We start from the raw sequence: 26,067 nt of genomic DNA on the forward strand, positions 1-26,067 counted from the left end.
TTTTCTTTATCCATTAAAAAAATTATTTTTAACGTTTATCCATTTTTGAGAGACAGAACTTGAGTGGGGGAGGGGCAGAGAGAGAGGGAGACACAGAATCTGAAGCAGACTCTAAGGCTCTGAGCTGTCAGCACAGAGCCTGACCCGGGGCTAGAACTCACACACGGTGAGATCATGACCTGAGCTGGTCAGATGCTTAACCGACTGAGCCACACAGGTGCCCCATTCTTTATCCGTTTATCCATCAGTAGACCCTTAGATTATTTCTGTATCTTGTTAGTTGTAAGTCTACTGCAGTGAACAAGGAAGTGCAGATATCTCTTTCAGATAATGATTTTGTTACTTTTGGATATATACGCAGCAGTAGAATTGCTGGGTCCTTCTGTGTTTTGCCTTTCCCTTAAGACTCCTCCCACCCCAGTTCGGTTTTTGGCACTTTTTTTGTTCAATACCAGGAACTTTAAAGCTGGGAGTTTTGAATGAATTCTTAGAAGTGTCTTGACATTTCATACAAGATTTTGTGTATGTGTCTTTTCTGGGAAAAGATCTGTAATTTTCATCAGCTATTCAAAAGCATATATAAACTACTCCTCCCCCTCCAAGAGAAAGGGTAAGAAATACTCTTGTGCCCATTCTTTGGTGAATCTTTTTCATTGCCTGGGATAAGTACAGAAGTTAGGAATTGGTCTTGAGAGTAGCTTGGCTCTCTTCCTCCTGCATATATGGGGCTTCATGTACTCAAGGAGAGTTTTGCAACAGGTCAGTAATTTCCTACTTTTTGGGGGCTACACTTAAGTTATATAGACCTTTGAGAGATCGTAACATTATCTAAATCAAATGCTTCACATTATCCACTTTGGCAACATTATCCACTTTGGCAACTGATGTCTGCTTTAAAGTATTTAAGTCACCTAGCCTAGAGAATATTAGGGGAGGAAGACTGTTCCAGATATTGTGGTACCAAGGGCCACGTTCTTTTCTTTCTATAACATGGAATATTGGATACTCCAGGTGTGCCCTAGTCATTAGGAACCTAACTAATCTGAGTTTTCTCTAAAAAAACCCCCAACAGAATGGAGGTGCCTGGTTGGATCAGTCGGTGGAGCATGCAACTATTGATCTTGGGGTTATGGTTTGAGCCCATTGTTGGGTATAGAGATTGCTTAAAAATAAAATCTTACAAAACAAAATGACAGAATGACATTTTGATGAGTTTAACATAGCTCCTAGTTTACTGATTTCATGGAGAGAGCCAAAACTGAGGCCAACTTATGAGGAAAATGAACCAAATTCACTATTTTTAAAAGCAGAGTCATGACTTAAAAAATTTTTTTAAGTATGTGAGTATATTGCTAGAAATTGAGTATGTTCTCCTATCACCTTGTGATGTTTTTGTTTTTGATTAAGTCTAGGTTTAAAGTTATATTAATGTTATTCCTAAAAAAAAAAATAAAAGTAAATTCTGAGACAGCAGAGGGCAGCAACAGTCTACAAAGCTGACTTGGGTTGAGTGATAGAAGCTCTACTCTAAATCATCTTTCTCCTGTAAGAAATAGTTATTTGAAAAATATACTTGGCTTTCCTTCTTCCTTGTATCTTTTTTTTTTTTTTTTTTAATGTTTAAGTTTTGAGAGAAAGGGAGAGGGAGAGACAGAGCATGGTCAGGGGAGGGGCAGAGAGAGAGAGAAGAGAGGGAGACAAAGAATCTGAAACAGGCTCCAGGCTCTGAGCTGTCAGCATAGAGCCTAACATGGGGCTTGAACTCACAAACCATGAGATCATGACCTGAGCCAACGTCAGACAGTTAACCAACTGAGCCACCCATGTGCCCCCTTGTATCTTTTAAAATTAAAAAGTTGAGGCAAAATCTAAATAATATTGTGCATTTAGGGCAAATTTCTGATAGTGCTTAAAGCAGCTCCTATAAGTATCCAGATGATTTTATTGATAAATTTTATTGTAACAGCACTCATGCTGAGGTGCATAACTTTTCCCTCTTCCTGTATCCAGTTAATCATCTGTTTCTGTTTAATATACTTCTTAAAATTTTCACATTTGCTATTTTTCCTCCCCTGCTCTGTGCATCCTCCTCAATGAAACTATAGTTATCTTTTCTAGCTCATCTCATTTGATCATGTCATTTCTTCCCCTTCAGAACACGTTAATTGCTTCCTGTAACCTATAGGAAGAAGTCCTCTGGTCTGCCTTTTAACAGCAAGTAATTCTATACTGACAGATTACTTTTCCAAGAAGGTAGTACTCATTTATAGTTCCAGTCACAGGATTTAGAAGAAAATTTCTTTGCATCCTCACCAACACTGTTTGCTTTCTGTTATGGTGATTAGTTAGTGTATTTTAGTGGTTAGTATATTTTGTTGCAAATGTTTAGTGGGATCTGGGTGGAAGTAATTTGATGGACAGAAATACAAGGGTAATATGACTCTTAGCCCAAGAATAGATACCAAAAGATTAAATGAGAAAATTGCTATAATAAGTGATGGGTGAGAGAAAGGAAAAATAATCTTATGAAGTTGGGACTGTAAAGGAAAACTCAGTTTTTCTCCTGTGAGTCGTTTTCCTATATCTCTCCTTTGCTCTCATACAGAACACTGCACTTCTAGTCACCAGATGTTTGGAACTTTTCCCTCCACACCAAACAATTTTTTGTGACACCAGCTGGGTGTCCTACAGTGTAACTCAGCTCTGATATTGTCTCCCTGGAAATAACACCAGATTCCAAGGTTAAGGGTATAGTCCCACAAGACACCAGACCAACTGACTATAGATTGAAGATTCCTGTGATAACCTCCTTGGATTTTTTTTTTTTTTAATGTTCATTTATTTTTGAGAGAGTGAGTACGAGTGTGCAAGGGGCAGAGAGAGGGAGATAGAGGACCCAAAGTAGGCTCCCCCTGACAGAAGGGAGCCTGGTGTAGGGCTTGAACTCATGAACTATGAGATCATGACCTGGGCCAAAGTCAGACACTTAACCGACCGAGCCACCCAGGGGCTCCTGATTTGCTAGAGCAGCTCACAGAAATCAGGGAACCATATTTACCAGTTTCATTAGAGGATACAGATGAACATCTAGAGCTTCTAGTCATGGTTTGGTCTGTCTGGTAACCAGCCCTCATCCAGGAGCCCACCTTTATTTTTATTTTTATTTTTATTTTTATTTTTATTTTTATTTATTTTTTTTAAGTAAACTTTACCCCAATGTGAGGCTCAAACTCATGACCCTGATAGGTGCCCCTAGAGTCACCCTTTTAGAACAAGAGATGCTCCTAGTGCTCTTAACACTTAGGAAATTATGGGGGCTCCTGGGTGATTCCATTGGTTAAGTGTCTGACTCTTGATTTTGCCCTATATGATGATCTCATGGTTTGTGAGTTCGAGCCCCAAATGAGATTCTCTGTCTCCCTCCTCTCTGCCCTGTGATCACCTGCTCTCTTTCTCTCTCAAAAATAAACAAATATTAAAAAAAAAAACACTTAGGAAATTACAAGATTTATAGGAGCTCTGTGCCAGGAACTGGGGGCAGAGACCAATAGGTTTCTTTTGATCTCACAGGGACTAGCACAAGTATAAAATGATACTCATAAATAATCCATGAAATCAGAAGAAAAAGTCAATATAGAAAAGTACTATTTTGTCAAAATGACAGTAGTCATAAAGGAGAATGAGGATGGTGTCAGAGAAGGTATTACTTGCATGTGGGGGGACTGAGACAGGTGGCTGTGCTTAAACAAAAGGGATGATGTGGCTGGAGAAGCTGACAAGAGAACATGAGTGAAGGAAGGGGGTGGGGCATGAGGAAGGATGAGAGGCCCGTACTGTAGAGTGCTGACCAGTGCTGATGGCAGTGAAAGAAGAGCAGGAATGGCCATGTGCCAGAGGTCGTCATTCAGAGCTATCTGATTACTTAGACATTTTACCATGATTCACCTGCGCTTGGCTTTTTTGTTTAATTTGGTAATTTATTGGCTCCAGCCTTATATTTGTGTGAATACGTAAACTTTCATTAGCAGTATCTTACTAGTATTTATTCCACTTACCTGGACTTTTAAATCTATTTCATAAATTAAAGGGATCAGATAAAGTTTAATTATGCTTAATAAAACTTCTAGTTTAGAATTGATAATACAAAGAATTTGTGTACAATTAGTCAAGGAAATGTAGGCATAGAATAAATTGTTTAAATCTTTGTTAATTAAAACTCAGGTCTTTTTGTTACCATTTACCAAAATATTTAATAGAATAGGCTAACTTCATAATTAATATAGATTTTAGGTTGAGTTTCTCAGTCATGGACTATTTGAACAGTCTGATTTAGCTGACCTGTGACTAGGGCCAGGCATGGATCTGAGGATAGTGTCACAAGGGCATGTGTAAGGAGGTACCTCCTATGTGCTGTCCAGAACTGTCCTGTAGTTTGTTTTGATTTTTAGTGTTATTTGCTCATTTAACTTGAGATTAGATAGTCTTTCTTTATTTCACTTAAAATTTTTTTGAGTACAGTTGACACAATGTTACATGAGTTTCAGGTATACAGCATAGTAATTCAACAACTCTGTATGTTTTGCTATACTCAAAAGTGTAGCTGCCGCCTGTTATTGTAAATACTATTATAATACCGTCGACTATATTCCGTATGCTGTACATTTCATCCCTGTGACTTACACATTCCATAACTGGAAGCCTGTATCTCCTAATCCCCTTCACCCATTTTACCCATTTCTCTACCCCTTACCCTTCTGGCAGCTATCAGTTTTCTGTATTTATGTGTCTGTTTCTCCTTTTTGCTTATTTGTTTGTTTTGCTTTTTAGATCCCAAATATAAGTGAAATCATAAAATACTTGTCTTTCTCAGTCTGACTTATTTCACTTAACATGATACCCTCTAGATCCATCCATGTTGTCACAAATGGCAAGATCTCATCCCTTTTTTTTTTTTACGACTGATACTCCAGTGTGTGTGTGTGTGTGTGTGTCTGTTTGTGTGTGTGTGTACATCATACCACATCTTCATTCATTCATCTATCAGTGGACACTTAACATTGCTTCCATATCTTGGCTATTGTAAATAATGCTGTACGGGTGCCTGGGTTGCTCAAGTCGGTTGAGTGGCCTTCAGCTCACGTCATGATCTCAAATTTGTGCGTTCAGGCCCTGCATCGGGCTCGGTGCTGACAGCTGGGAGCCAGGACCCTGCTTCAGATTCTGTATCTCCTTTTCTCTCTCTTTTTCTCTGCCCCTCCCCTGCTGTGTGCTTGCTCTCTCTTTCTCTCTCTCAAAAATAAATAAATAAAACTTAAAATAATGTTGCAGTAAACATAGGGATGGGTATATCTTTTCAAATTAGTGTTTTCGTTATCTTTGGGTAAAAAATGACCAGTAGTGGAATTACTGAACCATACAATATTTGTTTTTAATTTTTTAAGGAACCTCCATACTGTTTTCCACAGTGGCTGCACCAGTTTGCATTCCCACCGATAATGCATGAAGGTTCCTTTTTCTCCATATCCTTGCCAACATTTATTTTTTATCTTTTTTATTCTAGCTATTCAGCAGGTGTAAGGTGATTTCTCATTGTGGTTTTGATTTGTATTTCCCTGATGATTAATAATGTTGAGTATCATTTCATGTGTCTCTTGACCATCTGTCTCCTTTGGAAAAATGTCTATTCAGATCCTCTGACCAGTTTAATCTGATTGTTTATTTGGTCTTGAGTTGTGTAAGTTCTTTATATATTTTGGATATTATTCCCTTAACGAATATATCATTTGCAAATATTTTGTCTCATTCAGTAGGTTGCCATTTTGTTTTGTTGATGGTTTTCTTCACTGCAAAAGCTTTTTATTTTGGTGTAGTCCTAATAGTTGATTTTTGCTTTTGTTTTCCTTGTCTTAGGAGACATATCTAGGAAAAAGTTGCTATGGCCATTGTCACAAATTACTGCCTATGTTTTCTTCTAGGAATTTTCTTGTTTCATGTCTCACAGTTAGGTCTTTAATCCATTTGGAGTTTATTTTTGTGTATGGTGTCAGCAACTCCAAGAAATTAAAATCTTTTGGTGGCTGGCAGCAAATCTAGTGTTCCTACAGAAATTATTTAATGATGTAATTTCTTAAATATTTCACATTTTGATGTACTTACGAAGCTAACAGTTATTTCTTTGTGTCATCTCTGGTATCCTTGCTAGATGAGTGTTGTGTGTATCAAAACTAATGACCAGGGGCACCTAGGTGTCTCAGTTGGTTAAGCGTCTGACTCTTGTTTTCGGCTCAGGTCGTAATCTTGTGGTTTGTGAGTTTGAGCCCCTTGTGGGGTTCTGTGCTGTCAGTGCAGAGCCTGCTTGGGATTCTCTCTCTCCTTCTTTCTGCCCCTCCCTTGCTCACTCAGTCTAAATAAATAAATCAATAACCAACCAGTGATTGATTGCCTTATCAGGTCCTTGCTTCCTTCCTTCAGTAAGTCATTCAACAGATGATTAATTTGTGCCAGGCCTTATCCTAGGAGGTACAATAGTAGATATGGCAGATAAGATCCCTATTCTTATGGAGGGTCAGTAATAGTGGAAGATTAGAGGGAGATAGACAATAAATCAATGAGCAAGAATTTAAATAGTAATAATACAATAAAGAAAGCATAATATATTGATAGGATAGAGTGACTTGGCTGGGGCCAGGGGAAACACTAGGTCTTTTGGTCAAGGATAACCTCTCGAATTGCTTCTAAGGTGGAACTTGTATGATGAGAAGTTGCCAGCTGGTAAGATATAGGGGGAGGTTAGTGGGACCAGCCAGTACAAGTGTCTAAGGCTTGAATTGTTGACGGAGTGAAGGAGAGCTAGAGTGGTCAAGCATAGAGATAGAGAATAAGGGCCATGTTAGGAGTAGATGCCAGAGAGGTAAGATCTAGCTGAGGTTTTTAATTTTTTTGTGCTGTGGACCCTAAATAAAGCCTATGAACCCTTCTTCAGAATAATGTTTTTAAATGCATTAAATGAAACACATAGAGTTGCAAAAGAAACCCAGTTATGTTGAAATATTGTCATCCAAATATAAAACAAAAATTTTTAACTTTAATTTGAGAGCTAGAGTAAGAGAGAGAGCGTGCACTAGTGAGGAGGGGGCAGAGAGGGAGGGAGAGAATACCAAGCAGGCTGTGTGCTATCGGTGCAGAGCCAAATGCAGGGCTTAATCCATGAGATAATGACCCAAGCCAAAATCAAGAGTCAGTTGCTTAACCAGCTGAGCCTCCTAGGCACCCCTAAAACAAATTCCTGATAAAGAAATAAGTCCTTTTTATTAATGCATTAAATAACATGATTGGAGTGAAGTTCTAACATCTTTAATGGTGGTTTATTGCCTACATTAGTATTGAAAGTTAATGCCAGATACCAGTTAGAGGTTAGAGAAAATAAAGGTGGAATTTATTTCTTTTCTCTGTTTATGTAGTATTTTATTTCAAGGGTCTGTAGTCCTTGTGTTAAGACCCTAGAATATTGTATAGGGCTTTCTAGACTGTGGTAACTAGTGAAAAATGGAGTTCATAAAAAACCAATTGATGCCCATCACTAGATGAATGGATAAATAAAATGTGCTATTTTTATGTAATGGAATATATTTGTCAATAAAAAGGAATGAAGTACTGATGCATGGTGCAGCATGGATGAACCTTGAAAACTAACTGAAAAAAAGGCAGTCACAATATCATACCCATTTGTGTGAAATAGCCAGAATAGGCAAATCTATATACCAAAAGTGGATTGCCTGGACTTGGAGGAGTGGCAGGAGGTTGGAGGGGAACTGAAAGTTACTGCTCATGGGTATGGGTTCCCAGTGTGTTGGAGGGCAGTGACAGAGTTCAAAAATCAATTGGCAGTGGTCCCACAAATCTGTGAATAAATAAAAACCATTGATTGTACCCTTTAAAATGGAGAATTGCTTGCTATGTGAATTATAGCTTAGTAAATTTAATTAACTTAATTAAAACATAACCAACTGGGGGGAAAAAAAAACTCAGTTGGAAATCAGTGCCTGGGGCTTAGTACAAAATATAGGTAGGGGAAAGAATTCAAGATGTTAGTGAACGTTTGCAGGATAGGGAGCCAGTGAGCTCAGAAGGGGCCTATTGACTCTGAGAAGAGCTGCAGTAAGGTGGGCCTATATGCTTGAGGGACTAGAGGACATGTTGAGGATGACAGGTTCTGAAGTTTATACAGATATTTCTGTAATAATACCACATGTTTATTCTTGGCATATTTTATTTCAAAGTCATATTAGAAAACATAACAGAACTTACAGAAAAAACAGAGTTAAGGTGGACCTCAAAATACATGAAAAAAATTTTAATATTACTAATTGGGCATCTGGGTGGCTTAGTTGGTTAAGCGTCCAACTCTTGAATTGGGCTCAGGTCATGACCTTGCGGTTCATGGGATCGAGCCCCGCATCAGGCTCTGCAGTGACAGCATGGAGCCTGTTTGTCATTCTCCCTCTCCCCGTCTCTGCCCCTCCCCTATTTGTGCACATGCATGCTTTCAAATAAATAAACATAAAAAAATTGTTAACAGAAGCAGTAGTAAACTTTAATAAAACAGTTGCCTACAGAAGTCTCCATTGCATTTGTACCCAGCAGCAGCATCATGTGACTCTTTGCAGCCTTAAAGTCTAGGGTTCTTGTTACCTCCTTTGAGATGCCCTGTGAGGGCATTTGCTTCTAATAAAGGTCATTTTCACAAAAGTTAAAAATCTGAACCAGGGTAAAGAATTAATAAAAATTCTAGTAAACACCAGCAGATGTTTTTGTGCTTCTCGTGTATTCTCTGCTTTTCCGTGTATCTTAGCATAATGACAAGTACACTGGCCATTAAGCCACCTACTCTGAGGTCTTCATAGGTTGCTAAGTTTACTCTTCCATTGTGTGACGCTTGCCTTGATCACTTCAAAACATTAATGGGATGGGAAAAAGATGATTTGTGAACCAGTGCCACCTCCACACTCTGCTTCCATCATTCCCCTATTTACCAATAGCATATAAGCTAGTTCAGAATAAAGAACCAGGCGTTGAAGCACAACAGACATTATATGGGCAAAGTGTTGGTTATAGACTGTCTAAATAATGTTTCACACATAGGTACTATTTTCTAAATGTGTGTAGATGCTGTTGTGATTAATAAAACATGAATTCTTAAAACAATTTTGCTGACTTCATAGTAGCTTTTCATCATTTTCTCAATCAAGAGCTACTGATATTTCTAGAAAAGGTTGAAGCAGAATGCAGTATGCTAGAGATCACTTGCAGAATTCTTGTAAAAGAATTTATTGGAGATCAAAAAAAAAAATCCTTGCAAGGTAACCAATTATAATACATGGTAACTATAGCTGGGCTTCTGTTAAGTGTCAAGCATTATGTTAAGTGTTGTGTAGCCTTATCTCATTTATTCCTCTTCTGGGTAGCTATTGTCATTACTCCTATCGTAATAGATAAGGGAAAGGGGGCTCAGAGAACATGCTGTAGATCACAGAGCCAGGAGATAACAGAGTTGGGATTGGCACCCAGGTCTGTACTCAGGCCTTTCACACTATATACTTTGTTGCTTCACTTACTCCTGTAATTCCCCAGCATGTGCTCTTAAATAGCATCAAGTAAAGTGCCAGTGTAAATACTTGACCTGATTTAACCTCTGTTAATTGGAACACTGTATTATTAATGGAAATTAGGGATATAAGGTAAGTTAGAGACATTTTAACGACTTTGACTTTGGGTTATTAAATCTACGAAGAAATGCAATTCATTTAGTTGTAATTAATGTCATGTTTCTGCATCTCTAGTGCTCTTGATGAAGGAGATTACAGACAGGCAGGGAAGGTAGTGTTTTATTAGTAGGAAGCTTAGAGAGCCAGATCATTTCCCTTTCTATAAAATAAATAACACATTTGACTTAAATTTACAGGAGTAAATAGTAACTTTGGAGACCCGCTGCACTATTTGCGCTTTTTGGATCAAATGCTGTTTGTTATCTTAGACGAAGTTTTAAAAATGGGACCATTTTGGGGCGCCTGGGTGGCTCATTCGGTTAGCCATCTGACTTCAGCTCGGGTCATGATTTCGTGGTTCGTGGGTTCTAGCCCTGTGTTGGGCTCTGCTGACAGCTTAGCCTAGAGCCTGCTTTGCCTTCTGTGTCTCCCTCTCTCTTTTTCTCAAAAATAAATAAACATTAAAAAAATTTTTAGATAAGAACATTTTATTATTTTTTGCTTTCTTTTAGGAAAACACCAGAGATTACTCTTGGCAGTTTTTGTGACTCCTCTTATTGATCTTCGTTCTGATTTCTCCAAGTTTCAGGAAATGATAGAAACAACATTAGATATGGATCAGGTATGTAATGTACTCTTTTTTTTTTTTTAATGTTTGTTTCTTTTTGAAGGAGAGAGAGACAGATTGTGAGCGGGTGAGGGGCAGAGAGAGAGAGAGGGAGACACAGAATCCAAAGCAAGCTCCAGGCTCTGAGCTGTCAGCACAGAGCCTGATGCAGGGCTCGAAACTCACAAGCTGTGAGATCATGACCTGAGCCGAAGTCGGATGCTTACCGACTGAGCCACCCAGGTGCCCTTGTAAGGCACCTTTGAGACAGTGGATGTAAGATTAAGTGATGAGGAAAGTTGTTTTTTTGTTTTTTTTAAGAATTGTTTTAGTGGACGAAGAAAGATTAACAGAGGCAATGAATATTGGGCACAACTGGCTTTGTTAAAGGAAATCTCACAAATAAAAGATTTCACATATGCAATCTAAATTTTGCTTTAATTTCAAGAGAGAAGGGAGATAGTCTCTGGAAAAGAGAAGAGGATAAATGTAGATGTGGAACATAAGAGAAGGCAACTTCTCTTTTGTTTATTTTCCATGTAGGAAAGTCTTTGGGAGAAGAGGTTAGATTATACGTGTGTCTCCTAAGTAGCTGTTGATATAACTAAAAAGTTAACTGTAGTTTAAATACTGTTTAGTTCCAAATTTTTAATTAGTTGAGGAGAGCTTTTAGATTATAAGTGACTTGTACCTCGGGTCTTTAACAATGTTAAATAGTAATTTATATATATAAATATAAAATAGGAATAGTTTTTGAAGTAGTTGAAGATACCTTTTATGAAAATGAATTTGAAAGCAAAATTTATGAAATGGTAATTTTTACTGTTAAAAGTTTATTTATAGAACAAATTTATTATGGGGCCACTGAATGTAGTGTTTTCCAATTTTGTGACATTAAAAATAATATTTAAAATATTTTCTACACTAAATTTCCTGTCAAAAATGATCATGCAGGGAATATGTGCTCTGATATTATTCATATTAAGGCAACAGTTCGGTTTGCAAATTGTTAGATTCTTTGCATTCTTAATAACTGGATTTGAGTTGTTTGTCCCATGTGATGTCGATTTATTTTGTTTTTATTGTTAACTGAGGTTTAAAGAAGTTAAACCTCATTTACTCTGTGTTCTTTGGATTTTAGAAGTACATGAATATGTATATATAGGTGTAAATGCTTCACTTTTCTGGGACTGTTTTATCAGTGATGGGCCTAAACAGCCAAAAGACTTGCATTGTTTACCCCTCATTTGGGAAAACTTGCATTTTAGTTACCTCTGTAATGTTGCTATGAGTTGAATGATTTAAGGTGTGCAACTTTCAGATCAATGGGAGGCAGAAATAATGCTAAGAAACATCTAATCCCGAAATACCACTGCCTCCCAAGCGGAAGATGTGGCCTTCCCGGTGATTGGGTGGGGTTGGATATTTGTAAACGATGTTTAAATGAAAGCTTGTAGAGGCATAGTTCTTGGAGGTTAACAAAAACTCTTACTAGTTTAGGGATGTGGGGAGGCAGGAATCTAGAGCCCCTCATTGTCACCACAGCTTAGTTCTGATGAAATGCTGCCGTTGATTTTGCCCTTTGTGGCCAGTTTTATTCTTCTAAAAGTTGCCATGCTTTAATATTGTGGGTCTCAAGCTTAAGCATGTATCAGAACCACTTGGTGGGTTTGTTGAAACAGGTTGCTGAGCTTCATCCCCAGAATCAGATTCTTTTGGTCCGGGGTGGGGTGAAAAATTCACATTTCTCTTTTTTCTTTTTCTTTCTCTTTTTCTTTTTTCCCTTTTTCCTTTTCTTTTTAAATACAAGTTAGTTAACATAAAGTGTAGTAATGGTTTCAGGAGTAGAATTTAGTGATTTGTCACTTACATATATCACCCAGTGCTCATCCCAACAGGTGCCTTCCTTAATGCCTATCATTCATTTAGCTCTTCCCCCCCCCCCCAACATCCCTCCAGCCACCCTCAGTTTGTTCTCTGTATTTAACAGTCTCTTATGGTTGGCCTCCTTCTCTGCTTTTATTTTGTTTTTCTTGTTTCCTACTCTTTTTTTTTTTTTTTAATTTTTTTAACGTTTATTTATTTTTGAGACAGAGACAGAGCATGAACGGGGGAGGGTCAGAGAGAGGGAGACACAGAATCTGAAACAGGCTCCAGGCTCTGAGCTGTCAGCACAGAGCCCGACGCGCGGCTCGAACTCATGGACCTTGAGATCATGACCTGAGCCAAAGTCGGCCGCTTAACCGACTGAGCCACCCAGGCACCCCATCTTGTTTCCTACTCTTGTGTTCATCTGTTTTGTTTCTTAAATTCCACATATGAGTGAAATCCTATGATATTTGTCTTTCTCTGACTGACTTACTTTGCTTAGCATAATACACTCCAGTTCCATCCATGTTGTTGCAAATGGAAGATTTTCATTCTTTAAAAAAAATATTTTTAATGTTTATTTTTGAGAGAAAGAGAGAGTGAGAAGGGGAGAGGCAGAGAGAGAGAGGGAGACACAGAATCTGAAGTAGGCTCTAGGCTTTGAGCTGTCAGCAACAGGGCCTGATGCAGGGCTCGAACTCACGAACCGTGAGATCATGACCTGAGCTGAAGTCGGATGCTTAACCAACTGAGACACCAGGTGCCCCAAGATTTCATTTTTTTTTTTTATGGCTGAGTAATACTCTAGTGTATATACATATCACATCTTCTTTAACCATTCATCAGTCAATGGACATTTGGGCTTTTTCCGTAATTTGGCTATTGTTGATAGTGCTATTATAAAATTGGGATGCATGTGCCCCTTTGAATCAGCATTTTTGTGTCTTTTGAATAAATGTCTAGTAGTGCAATTGCTGGGTCGTAGGTAGGGCAGCTCTATTTTTAATTTTTTTGAGGAACCTATACAGTTCTTCAGAGTAGCTGTATCAGTTTGCATTCCTGAAAATTTGCATTTCTAACATGTACCCAAATGATGCTGCCTGTCTGGGGATCACACTTTGAGAACTACTTGCTAATAAAATAAATTGCTCCTAATAAATTAGGAGTGTAATCTCATCTCAAAGTGAGATAAGTGTGCGATTTCCTTTCACCAATTTGCATCCTACTGCAAAGGCTGCGCTCTTGGGCAATCACTGGGCATTATCTGGCCAAAAGTTGGTGTATATAAATTGAGAATGTTCGAGTTTCTTAAAATTTGTAGCCCCTCTGTCAAAGTACAGATCTTCTATTGAAAACCCTGTGCAGCTATCTTTTTATCTGGGTCATCACACTGACAGCCTGTCCAGTAGATGTGGAGGCCTGCCTTTTAGGACCTGTCTTCCTCTCCTGCTCTTGGACAGTTTTAAAAGCTGTCTCCGGCAATGAGCTGTTTGTTTTCCTTATACTCAAGATGTGGGCCACTACTATGATAATTACAAGAAGCAGCAGGATGATAAAATGTTGGATACTTTTGGGGCACCTGGGTGGCTCATTGAGTTGAGCATCTGACTTTAGCTCAGGTCATGATCTTGCTGTCTGTGAGTTTGAGCCCCATGTCAGGCTCTGTGCTGACAGCTCAGAGCCTGGAGCCTGCTTTGGATTCTGTCTCCCTCTCTCTCTGTCCCTCTGCTGATTGTGCTCTGTCTCTCTGTCTCTCAAAAATGAATAAATGTTATTTAAAAAACTTTTTTTAAATGTTGGATACTTTTGGTTCATATTTTGCCTTTTGATTTATTCCCTCTCTCCCTCCCTCTCCTCTTTCTTGCTCTCCTTCCCTCCCTTCATACAATATTCTGACTGCATAGGTCCAGCCCTTGAGATACATAGCTGCTTGACAGCAAATAAGCCAAAACATTCCCTCACAAATGATGATGTACCAAAATACCAAGATGTAAATTTTTAAAGTATTTTCTTTATTTGAAGCTTTTCTACTTAATAAAGATAACACATCTGTTAGACAAGTGGAACAGGGTGCCTGGGTGGCTCAGTCAGTTAAGTGTCCAAGTCTTGATTTCGGCCCAGGTCATGATCTCAGAGTTGTGAGATCAAGCCCTGATTAGGGCTCTGCACTAGGCATGAAGACTGCATAGGATTCTGTCCCATTCACTCCATCTCCCTCTCTTTCTCTCTCTCAAAAAAACCCCCAAAAATCAAAAGCAAGTGAAACAAAACTATACGAAGAAGTATAGAGGTGAAAGTGACCATTCTTCCCTCTTCAGATGAACAGTGTTAACAGCCTAATGTGCTTCTTCCAGCTCCATCTTCCTTATTGTGGGTTAAGATGTACTTTTATCTGAAACACTTGATACATATCTGTTAATTTAAACCTTATTGTGATTGTATAAAATAGTTTTTTAGGAGATTTTTTTTTTTTTTTTTTTAAAAGAGAGAGAGGGAAAGAGAGAATCTTAAGCAGACTCCACTCCCAACATGGAGCCTGACCTCAACTCGGGGCTCAGTCCCACGACCCTGGGATCATGACTTAAGCCACATTAAGAGTTGGACCCTTAACTGGTTGGGCCACCCAGGCGCCACTTTTTAGTGTCAATTTTTGAATGGTGCTATGGGATTAGAGTGTTGTAAGATTTTGTGTCTGGGAAGAGGAGATTTTAGGAAGGCAAGCAGTGTAATTATATTGATAAAGCCTGGGAAAGGAGAGGTCCTTTGTCCTAATTTTATTGCTGTCACTTAAGATTATGACAAAACTTGATTTCTTAATCTGAAAGTAGTTAACTTTATGGGGGAGAAAAAACTTTTTTTTTTTCTGCTTTCTTTGGTTCATTGTTTGGAAGTCTGCTAGTTAAACTGATAAACAGATTATTAGCAAGAGAACAGATTTTTGGGTTCACAGAAAAATGTGACTCAAGGAGGCTATTAGAATTTGGGGCTTATGTATTATCTTAGTAGGGGAATGGGAGAGGGAGAAAGGGTACTTCCAGGAAAACAAATGACTTTTACAAGTGATTAATGAGCCAGTGAGAGAATAGATTGAGGATATGATAATTTTTACTTCCTTGGTTATGAAACTCCCTGGGAGGGGATTTAACAACAAATTAGTTCTTTTGGGAGCCTCTGTTTTTAGGGAGATAAGAGAGTGCAGAAACAAAGTCTATTCTCAGATGCTTTCATCTTGGAATAATTTTTATGCCACTATAACATATTCTGAACCCCCCTTCACTGTTAAGTACTGTGTCATTAAGTGAGCTGTGGATTTCCTCCCTGCCCCCAGTAGATTATCTGAGGTTAAACTTAGTATTAGTTAGGACTCTTTATTTTTCACATAACCTAAAACTCACTACACCCTGGCTCATGAAATTAAAAGTCTAGAGATAGGGTAGGCTTTAATTTAGAGTTGCTTATCCACCAGCTCAATAATACCATGCAAAGGACCTAATTTCTTGATCTCGTCTATCTTTTGTGATTTTAATACCAACCTAACGCAAGTTCCTCTTTTGGCCCTGCGTTGAGTATCTACCAGTAGTAATTCACGTAACATTCCTAGGAAGAGTCCTGCAGTTTGTTTTGATGGGACCATTTAAGCAGTGCTTTTGGCCAGAGATCCTAAAATGTGACGATGGACCTAAGATAGCTAGGGATGGGTTATCCCTCTGTTGCAGGTAAACAAAATGAAAGCTCTACTGGGAAGGGGAAGGAGGGAATGAATGACTGTTGTGTAGACAACCAGCCTTGTCTGCTAAGATAGGGTCCTGTAACTGAAGGCTTTCATGTTTTATGGTGTGATGCTGTCTTTTAAATAAATACAATTCCTGCTTAAAACCTTCTCTGGATTCTCTAGGGAATTGACCTGATACAATATCTTCTTTATTCTCAGTTACAAACCTTTAAACTTAGCTCGGGGTTATAAAGTGAATTCAACCCTTCACTGTCATTGTAGATATTTGTAGTGAATTTAGGCATTTAAATTACGTGACTCAGAACTACTTTGAGCAAACCTCAAGAGGATAGCAATCATTTCATGTATGATTCCTGAAAGCTTTCCTCATGTTTTCCAGCTGTGCACTTAGGAGCTCATGTGATGAAGGAACAGTCATTTATTTATTTATTTTTTTAATTTTTTTTTTTTAACATTTATTTATTTTTGAGAAACAGAGTGAGACAAAGCGTGAACGGGGGGAGGAGCAGAGAGAGTAGGAGACACAGAATCTGAAGCAGGCTCCAGGCTCTGAGCAAGCGGTCAGCACAGAGCCTGATGCGGGGCTCAAACCCACTGTGAGATCATGACCTGAGCCGAAGTCGGACACTCAACCGACTGAGCCACCCAGGCGCCCTGAAGGGAACAGTCATTTATATGAGTAGTTGCATTATTTCTTTTTTTTTTCTAGGCTTAACTTTGTATGTAATACTTAAGGTATTTTTGTGTCTACTTTCCATAGATCTTATGGAAAGATTTTCTATTTCTGAAGTACATATAAATGTATCTCTACCACCCCCAGGACAAGGTTCAAAATGGCAATGATTTTTCACAAAAAAGTAAACAATTTCAATTAGATTGGATGATTCAATGAGATGTATTAAATTTTAAAATTCATTTTATACTATATTTGGGTATTTCATCTTTGAATATTAGTTTTCTTTTTTTAAAATATAATTTATTGTCAAGTTAGCTAACTTATAGAGTATACAGTGTGCTCTTGGCTTTCAGAATAGATTCCCATGATTCATCACTTACATACAACACCCAGTGCTCATCCCAACACATGCCCTCCTCAGTGCCCATCACCCATTTTCCCCTTTCCGCCACCTTCCCCCACCTCCAGTCAACCCTCAGTTTCTTCTCTGGGGAAGAAACTCTATGTAAGAGTGTCTTATGGTTTGTCTCCCTCTCTGTTTGTAACTATTGTTTTTCCTTCCCTCCCCCCATGGTCTTCTGTTAAGTTTCTCAAATTCCACGTATCAATGAATGAAAACGTGATATCTGTCTTCTCTGACTGACTTATTTCACTTAGCATAATACCCTCCAGTTCCATCCATGTTGTTGCAAATGGCAAGATTTCATTCTTTTTCATTGTTGAGTCGTATTCCATTGTTTACATATACCACATCTTCTTTATCCATCAGTTGATGGACATTTGGGCTCTTTCCATAATTGACAGCACTGCTGTCAACATTGGGGTACATGTGCCCCTGTGAATTAGCACTCCTGTATCCTTTGGATAAATTCTTAGTACTGCTATTGCTGAGTCATAGGGTAATTCTATTTTTAATTTTTTGAGGAACCTCCACACTGTTTTCCAGAGTGGCTATACCAGTTTGCATTGCTACTGACAGTGCAAGAGGGTTCCCCTTTTTCCACATCCTTATGAACATCTGTAGTTTCCTGAGTTGTTAATTTTAGCCACTGTGACCAGTGTGAGGTAGTATCTCATTGTGGTTTTGATTTATATTTCCCTGATGATGAGTGATGTTGAGTGTCTTTTCATGTGTCTGTTGGCCATCTGGATGTCTTCTTTTGAAAAGTGTCTATTCATGTCCTCTGCCCATTTCTTCCCTATTTTTTTTTTTTTTTTTTTTTTGCATGTTGAGTTTGGTGTTCTTTCTAGATTTTAGATACTGACCCTGTATCTGATATGTCATTTGCAAATATCTTCTCCCATTCCATTGGTTGCCTTATAATTTTGCTGATTGTTTTCCTTTGCAATGCAGAAGCTTCTTATCTTGATGAGGTCCCAATAGTTCATTTTTGCTTTTATTTTCCTTGCTTTCCGGCATTTGCTGTGGCCAAGGTCAAAGAGGTTGCTGCCTGTTTTCTCCCCTAGGATTTTACTGTTCCCTGTCTCACATTTAGGTCTGTCATCCATTTCGAGTTTATTTTTGTATATGGTGTAAGAAAGTGGTCAGTTTCATTCTTTTGCATGTTGCTGTCCAGTTCTCCCAGCACCATTTGCTAAAGAGAGTGTCTTTTTTCCACTGAATACTCTTTCCTGTTTTGTCAGAGATTAGTTGGCCATATATTTGTATGTGGGCCCAATTCTGCATTCTGTATTCTGGTCCATTGGTCTATGTGTCTTTTTTTGTGCCAGTACCACGCTGTCTTGATGATTATAGCTTTGTAGTATGGTCTAAAGCTCAGGATTGTGATGCTTCCAGCTTTGGTTTTCTTTTTCAACATTACTTTGGCTATTCAGGTCTTTTGTGGTTTCATACAAATTTAGGTTTGTTTGTTCTAGCTCTAAGAATGCTGGTACTACTTTGATTAGGATTGCATTGAATGTGTAGTTTGCTTTGGGTAGTATTGACATTTTAACAATATTTGTTCTTCCAATCCATGAGCATGGAATGTTTTTCCATTTCTTTGTGTCCTTTTCAATTTCTTTCATAAGTTTTCTATAGTTTTCAGCATACAGATCTTTAACTTCCTTGGTTAGGTTTATTCCTAGGTATTTTATGGTTTTCGGTGCAATTGTAAATGGTATTGATTCCTTGATATCTTTTTCTTTTTTAAATGATTATTTATTTTGAGAGAGACAGAGACCCAGCATGAGTCAGGGAGGGGCAAAGAGAGGGAGACACAGAATCCCAAGCAGCCTCCAGGCTCTGAGCTGTCAGCACAGAGCCAGACGTAGGGCTTGAACTCAAAAACTGCGAGATCATGACCTGAGCAGAAGTCAAACACTTAACTGACTGAGCCACCCAGGCGCCCGCTCTTGATATCTTTTTATGTTGCTTCATTATTGGTGTATAGAAATGCAGCCAGTTTTTGTACATTGATTTTATATCCTGCGGCTTTGCTGAATTCATGGATCAGTTCTAGCAGTTTTGTGGTGGAGTCTTTTGGGTTTTCTATGTAGAGTATCATGTCATCTGCAAAAAGTGAAAGTTTTGACTTCTTTGCCACTTTGGATACCTTTTATTTCATTTTGTTTGATTGCTGAGGTTAAGACTTCCAAAACTATGTTAAACAACAGTGGTGTGAGTTGAATATTAGTTTTCATATACACTTACTATTGGTATATCTTCTATTATTGGAAAAGTAGTAATATTAGATAACTTTTTTAAAGTGTATTTATTTATTTTAAGAGGATAGAGAGAATCCCAAGCAGGTTCTGTGCTGCCAGCACAGAGCCCGACATGTGGCTTGAACTCATGAACTGTGAGATCATGACCTGAGCTGAAATCAAGAGTCAGATGCTTAACCGACTGAGCCACCCTGGCACCCCTAGATAAATTTTTATTGACAATACTGGGACAGAAAAAATTGAAATAGTTTTTAAAAAGCCACAGTTCCATGATCATACTACAACTAAATGATTATTGTATATGTAAGCTGTAAAGATACTAATAGTATATAAGTGATTCAATATTTTTGTTCTTGGAAATAAATATACATGTAATATATATATATAAAGGAAGTATTCATGGGGCACCTGGGTGGCTCAGTTGGTTGAGCATCCAACTTCGGCTCAGGTAATGATCTCACGGTCCATGAGTTTGAGCCCCACGTTGGGCTCTGTACTGGCAGCTCAGAGCCTGGAGCCTGCTTCTGATTTTCTCCCTGCACCTCCCCTGTTTGCTCTTGCTCTCTCTCAAAAATAAATAAAAGAGTAAACAAAAATTTTTTAAAGGGAAGTATTCATATTCTCCTACCTAGATTTAATTCTAAATACGTGTTGACATTTTTGCTTATAGTTATCCTTGTTTTCTGTTTTCTATTTTTATATTTTGATTAAACTATAGTTGACACACTATGTTAATATTAATTTCAAGCATACAACTCAGTAGGTAATGCTATGCTTACCATACAGTGCTATTACAATACCATTAACTGTATTTCCTAAGCTGCACTTTTTGTCATCCCTGTGAGTTATTCGTTCCATAACTGGAAGCCTGTACCTCCTACTCCCCTCTACTCATTTTGCCCATCCCGGACACCCCTCCTTTCTGGCAGTTATCAGTTCTTTGTAGTTATGGGTCTGTTTCTGCTTTTTGTTTGTTGGTGGACCTTTAAGTTGTTTTTAACTCTTGGTTATTATGATTAGGACTTTCATGAGCAGTCATGTACGAGTATTTGAGTATCTGTTTTTCAGTTCTTTTAGGTATATATTTAGGAATAGAAATGCTGAGTCATATGGTAATTTTATGTTTAACTTTTTGGGAATCACTAAATTGTTTTCTTTTTTAAAAAATTTTTTTTTTCAACGTTTATTTATTTTTGGGACAGAGAGGCAGAGCATGAACGGAGGAGGGGCAGAGAGAGAGGGAGACACAGAATCGGAAACAGGCTCCAGGCTCTGAGCCATCAGCCCAGAGCCTGACGCGGGGCTCGAACTCCCGGACCACGAGATCGTGACCTGGCTGAAGTCGGACGCTTAACCGACTGCGCCACCCAGGCGCCCCACTAAATTGTTTTCTAAAGTGTCTGCACCATTTAACATTCCCATCAGCAATATAGGAGGAATCCAGTTTCTTCACGTTGCTGCTAATAATTATTATTTTTTGTTTTTTGGGGTGTTGTCTTAATAGTGGGTGTGAAGTGATATTGTTTTTGTTTTTTAAGGTTTATTTATTTTTGAGAGAGAGAGACAGAGACAGAGACAGAGTGGGAGTAGGGGAGGGGCAGAGAGAGAAGAAGACACAGAATCCAAAGCAGGGCCTAGGCTCTGAACTGTGTCAGCATAGAGCCTGCCGTGGGCCACAAACCCACGAACCAAGAGATTGTGACCCAAGGTGAAGCTGGACACTCAACCAACTGAGCCACCCAGGTGCTGCCATTATGGTTTTGATTTTCATTTCCCTGGTGGCTAATGATGTCGGGCATCTTTTCATATGTTTGGTGCCCATTTATTTGTAATCTTTAGGAAAATGTCTGATCAGATCCTTTGCTCAATTTGAAATTGGGTTGTCTTTTTGTGTTTTGAGTTGTAAGAGTTCTATATATTCTGGACACTAGACCCTTTTTCTAGGAAATAAATACTTCTTTCTGGGTTTTCTACTTGCCACAAGTTGTTTGTAGTGATTTGCTTTTTTTTTTTTTTTTTTTAATTTTTTTTTTAACGTTTATTTATTTTTGAGACAGAGAGAGACAGAGCATGAACAGGGGAGGGTCAGAGAGAGGGAGACACAGAATCCGAAACAGGCTCCAGGCTCCGAGCTGTCAGCACAGAGCCTGACGCGGGGCTCAAACTCACGGACTGCGAGATCATGACCTGAGCCGAAGACAGATGCTTAACCGACTGAGCCACCCAGGCACCCCATTCCCTGTTTATTTTTAATATAATTTGTGCCTCCCCCAACATTTCCTCCCTTCCATAGTTTGTTTTTTAAGAGAATCATCTTATGACTTTTAATTTGTATTTTACAAATACAAATTTTACAAAATTTTCTTTTGTATTAATTTTTTTAAAGTAGGCTTCACTCCCTGTGTGTAGCCCAATGACCCTAAGATCAAGACCTGCTCAGAAATAAAGAATCTGTCTCTTAACTGACTCAGCCACTCAAGCACCCAACTTGTGATTTTTTTTAAATCCTCTTTTGTGTCATTGCTTTTTTGTTTCATTAATTTCAGTTCTTATGCATTTTTTCTGTCTACTTTTTTTACTTTAATTTAGTGTTCACTGTTTTTCCAGCCTTTTTCAGTAAGCATTTAAGATTACACTTTTTTTTCTATATATTTAGCTGAATGTATCCCATAAATTTTAAAGGTAAAATCTCTTACTCAGTTTTAAGAATTTTATTCCCATTATCATTTTTTTAGAAATATATGTTTTTTAATTTGTAAGCTTTTAGTACATATCAGTTTCATAAAAGTTCTCAGTGTACTTGAGGATCACTTGTGCTCCCTAATTTTGGTTGCAGAGTTTTCTATATGTCTATTAGGTTGGATAGGGCTTTAGTTGTTTTGTTCACATTGTCTGTATGCTTGCTAACTTTTGATCTGCTGAGTTACTAAGAGAAGTGTGGATTTCTTATAGTTCAGTCCATTTTTGCTTCATGTGTTTTTAAGACACAAAGCTATAGTTTCTTTGTGGTGAACTGAACCTTCATCATTCTTTAGAGACAGTATCCTTAGTAATGCTTTTTGCCTTAGATATAGTTGTCTGATAGTAAAGGGCTATGCCAGAGTCCTCCTTTTTAGTTTTTTTACATGGTATATATTTTTCTGTCCTTTGTGAGTCTTTATGGTTAGAAAGCTTATAGCTGGATTTTATTTATTTTAAATTGATTTTCATCTTAAGAAAAAAATTTTTAATGTTTATTTTTGAGAGAGGGAGAGACCGAGCACAAGTGGGGGAGGGGCAGAGAGGGGGGGGAAGACAGAATCCGAAGTGGGCTCCAGGCTCCGAGCTGTCAGCACAGAGCCTGATGCGAGGCTTGAACTCACAAACTGCAAGATCATGACCTGAGCTGAAGTCAGATACTCAACTGACTGAGCCACCCAGGCACACATTTCATGATCTTTTTTAAGTGGCACTCTGGATTTATTTCTACATTATTTTGTGATTCCTATTCTTCCTGGTTTTCCTTATTGCTCTTTCTTTCTTGTATATTGATTGGGCTTTTTAAATTCCATTTTGCCTTTCCTTGTAGCCCCTCCCCCATCCTATCACACATGCACTGGTTCGGAATTTATTCACAAATTTTTACAAAATGTGTATACATAACTCAAAGTCTGTCAGTATCTTCTCACTTAACCCCCCAAATACTAGGACCTTACGATATATGAGATCAGAATATATTTTTCTTCATTATTGGCTGGTATTTTAGTTCTGTCTTTTCCCCCCTTAAATTTCCATTCTATACAGTCAGTGTTAAATTTAGATTTGCCCATATGCTTACCAGTTTCTTAGCTATTGATTCCTTCTTCCTGAATATTCTCTAGGAGTTCTTTTATTGGCAGTCTGTTAGTCAGGTTTTGTTTGTTTGAAAATGTGTATTTCACCCATGTTCTTGAAGGATATTTTTTGTGGGTATACATTCCAGGTTGAAGATTAACAGTTATTTTTCCTTAATATCTATGAGATTGTATTGTGCTGTCCTTTGGCTTGCATTATTATTGTTTAGAAGTCTTGGTTCCAGATACTGATTCCTTTAACTGCTCTGTGTCCAAAAGTGGATTTCTTTTTCTTTTTCCTGTTTGGATTTACTGTGTTTTCTTAATCAGAGAATTCATGTCTTTTATCAATTTTGGAAAATTATCAATCATTACCTCTTTGAATGTTGTGCTCCTTCATTCTCTTCTCCTAAAACTGTGTTTGGACATATGTTACACTTTCACATTTTTTTTTCTGCCATGTGTCTGTGCTGCTCTCTTTGTGATTACTTCAGATGTTCCAATTCACTGAGTGTCTCTTCAGCTCTGATATGATGTTTAACCAGTCCATAGGGTTTTTTTTTTCAGTGATTACATTTTTTATTTATAAAAGTTATTTGGTTCATTTCTAACTCTGCCTAGACCTTTTTTTTTAAAATAATATTTTGTTCTTTGCTCATGTGTTCCATTCTCTATTATGTTACTTTAAACACTTTAATATACTTAAAAACATTTTTTTAATGTTTATTTATTTTTTAGAGTGAGAGAGAGAGAGCGCACAAGTTGGGGAAGGGGAGAGAGGGAGACACAGAATCCGAAGCAAGCTCCAAGCTTTGAGCTGTTCGCACAGAGCCCGATGTGGGGCTCGAATCCATGAACCCGCGAGATCATGACCTAAGCTGAAGTCGGTCGCTTAACTGACTGAGCCACCCAAGCGCCCCAACATTTTAATATACTTAACGTTCCGTGTCAAAAATTTCTTGGTTTAAATCTGCTCCTTGTTTCTGCAGAGGTTTTTTTTGTTTGTTTTGTTTTGTTTTTTGTGTTTTTACTCTCACTGTTGGTGGCTTCTTTCCTTGTCCATTGTTTATTTTAAATGTTTATTTATTTATTTAGAGAGAGTGGGGGGGGGCAGAGAAAGAGAGGAAAGAGAAAGAATATCAAGCAGGCTCAGTGTTGTCAGCATAGAGCCCAGCGTGGGGCTCAATCCCCTGAACCTCGAGATCATGACCTGAGCTGAAATCAAGAGTCAGACTCTTATGCCCCTGTTATGTATATTTAGATTACGAATTCTCATCTATTTGGGTTCTGTCTGTGCAGATTATGCACCACCCCCCATATAAAATTTGCCCTTTTGCTTTTGCCATATGTCCCACATTGTAATTAAGCCAGGAACACTTTTCTTTTTTAAGTGTATTTATTAATTTTGAGAGAGAGTGCAAGCAGGGGAGGGATGGAGAGAGAGGGAGAGAATCCCAAGCAGGCTCCATGTTGTCAGTGCAGACCCTGACACTGGGCTCAAACTTCAGAACCGTGAGATCATGACCTGAACCAAAATCAAGAGTTGGATGCTTAACAGATGCTTAACTGACTGAGCCACCCAGGTGCCCCTGGTACAGATAATTTGATTCAAAGGTTTCTCTTCTCTTCTCTGGTATATTGTTTATTCATATTTAAATGATAGTATGAGGATCTTTCTTTCTTTGTTCTTTGATCTTTTTTCTGAATTTCATCTTCCCATTTTGGAGTTCCAAGCCTGGGTTTCTTTCCCTCCATCTTTTTTGTGTAGTCTGATGTAATGAGAGTGTGGGTTTTCCTGGTGATAGGTGGGTGATGTTGTTGGAAAGACAACTAGAGACTAAAGGTCATATGTCTTGGTTCTGGGTTAGAATACTGAGTGTGGTGGTTTCTAATATCCCAGATTGTTTGGGAGGGGTGATGTCTTGCTGAAGGGTACCCTGTTTGGAGTGTGGGCCTAGAGTGTTTTAGTGCATTAGGACCCAGTCATTCACTTTCCCTGTTTCACTCCAGTCTCCTCAGCAGTGCTTTCACAACAGTATTTCCCCTTCCCGAGGAAGGAAAATGGAAGGATACCCATTCAACTTTCTTCTCTCCAGATTTGGGATTACTAGTGATGATTCTCAGGGTTAATTTACCAATGAATGGGCTTCTGGAAGGTGGGGGTGAGGAAAGGAATATGATTTGGCTCTGCGTCACTTCTTTTTAAGTTCATTGGAAGAGGCAAATTCTTTAGCTATGTCAATCCACCCTCGTTGCATTATTTTCCCTGAAATTATCCTCTTAGTTCTTGTTTCTGCATCATCTTCACTGTCTGTTTGAATAAACTGTATAATATTACTGAGGTACCATTGTGCAAATATTGTGATGTTTTATCATTTCTGGGTTCTGCTGTAACAGATAAATCTGCAGAGATCTTATTCATCCCTGTGTGGCTTTGCATCTGTTGCATTATTCCTTAGGTTGAATTCCTGGGAGTAGAATTGCTGTGTCAAAGGGTGTAACAAATATCTCTGAATCTTGTCGAATATTGCTTTTTTTCTAAAGGTTATAACAACTTAGGTTCTCACCAGAAATGAATGAGTACACTAATTTCACTGTAGCCTCATTAGTATTTGATGGTAATATTTTTCTTAAAAAAAAAAAAATAGCTGTAGAATAAGATCTTAAGGTTGCTTAAATATTCATATCTTTTACTGTTGAGCTTTAGCATTTTCCTGTGGTTTAGTTTACTACTTATTTTACTACTTACTTTCTCATTTGTGAGTTGTATGTTTTCATATTTGCCCATTGAATGACCTTGATATTTTTCTCATACATGCAAAACCAAGTTCCTTTATAAAAGAAAGTGTTTAACCTTTCTATTTTTACATTTTTTTACAAATATAATTAAATCTCTTATCAGTTTCAACTGAGAAATTTATGTGAATTTATGTGATAAA

General features: G+C 38.1%; 1 protein-coding gene across 1 annotated transcript in view; it reads left to right on the forward strand.

Annotated features, from left to right (window-relative positions):
* MSH2 (mutS homolog 2) overlaps nucleotides 1-26,067 on the forward strand; it is an 80,084-nt gene that overhangs the window by 36,074 nt on the left and 17,943 nt on the right. The window contains exon 8 of the mRNA XM_015074708.3: nucleotides 10,277-10,386. Coding sequence (XP_014930194.1) covers nucleotides 10,277-10,386 — 110 coding nt within the window. The remainder of the gene's footprint in view (nucleotides 1-10,276; nucleotides 10,387-26,067) is intronic.

This window comes from Acinonyx jubatus, chromosome A3 (genome assembly GCF_027475565.1).
Source record: "Acinonyx jubatus isolate Ajub_Pintada_27869175 chromosome A3, VMU_Ajub_asm_v1.0, whole genome shotgun sequence".
In the NCBI taxonomy this organism is placed as follows: Eukaryota; Metazoa; Chordata; class Mammalia; order Carnivora; family Felidae; genus Acinonyx; species Acinonyx jubatus.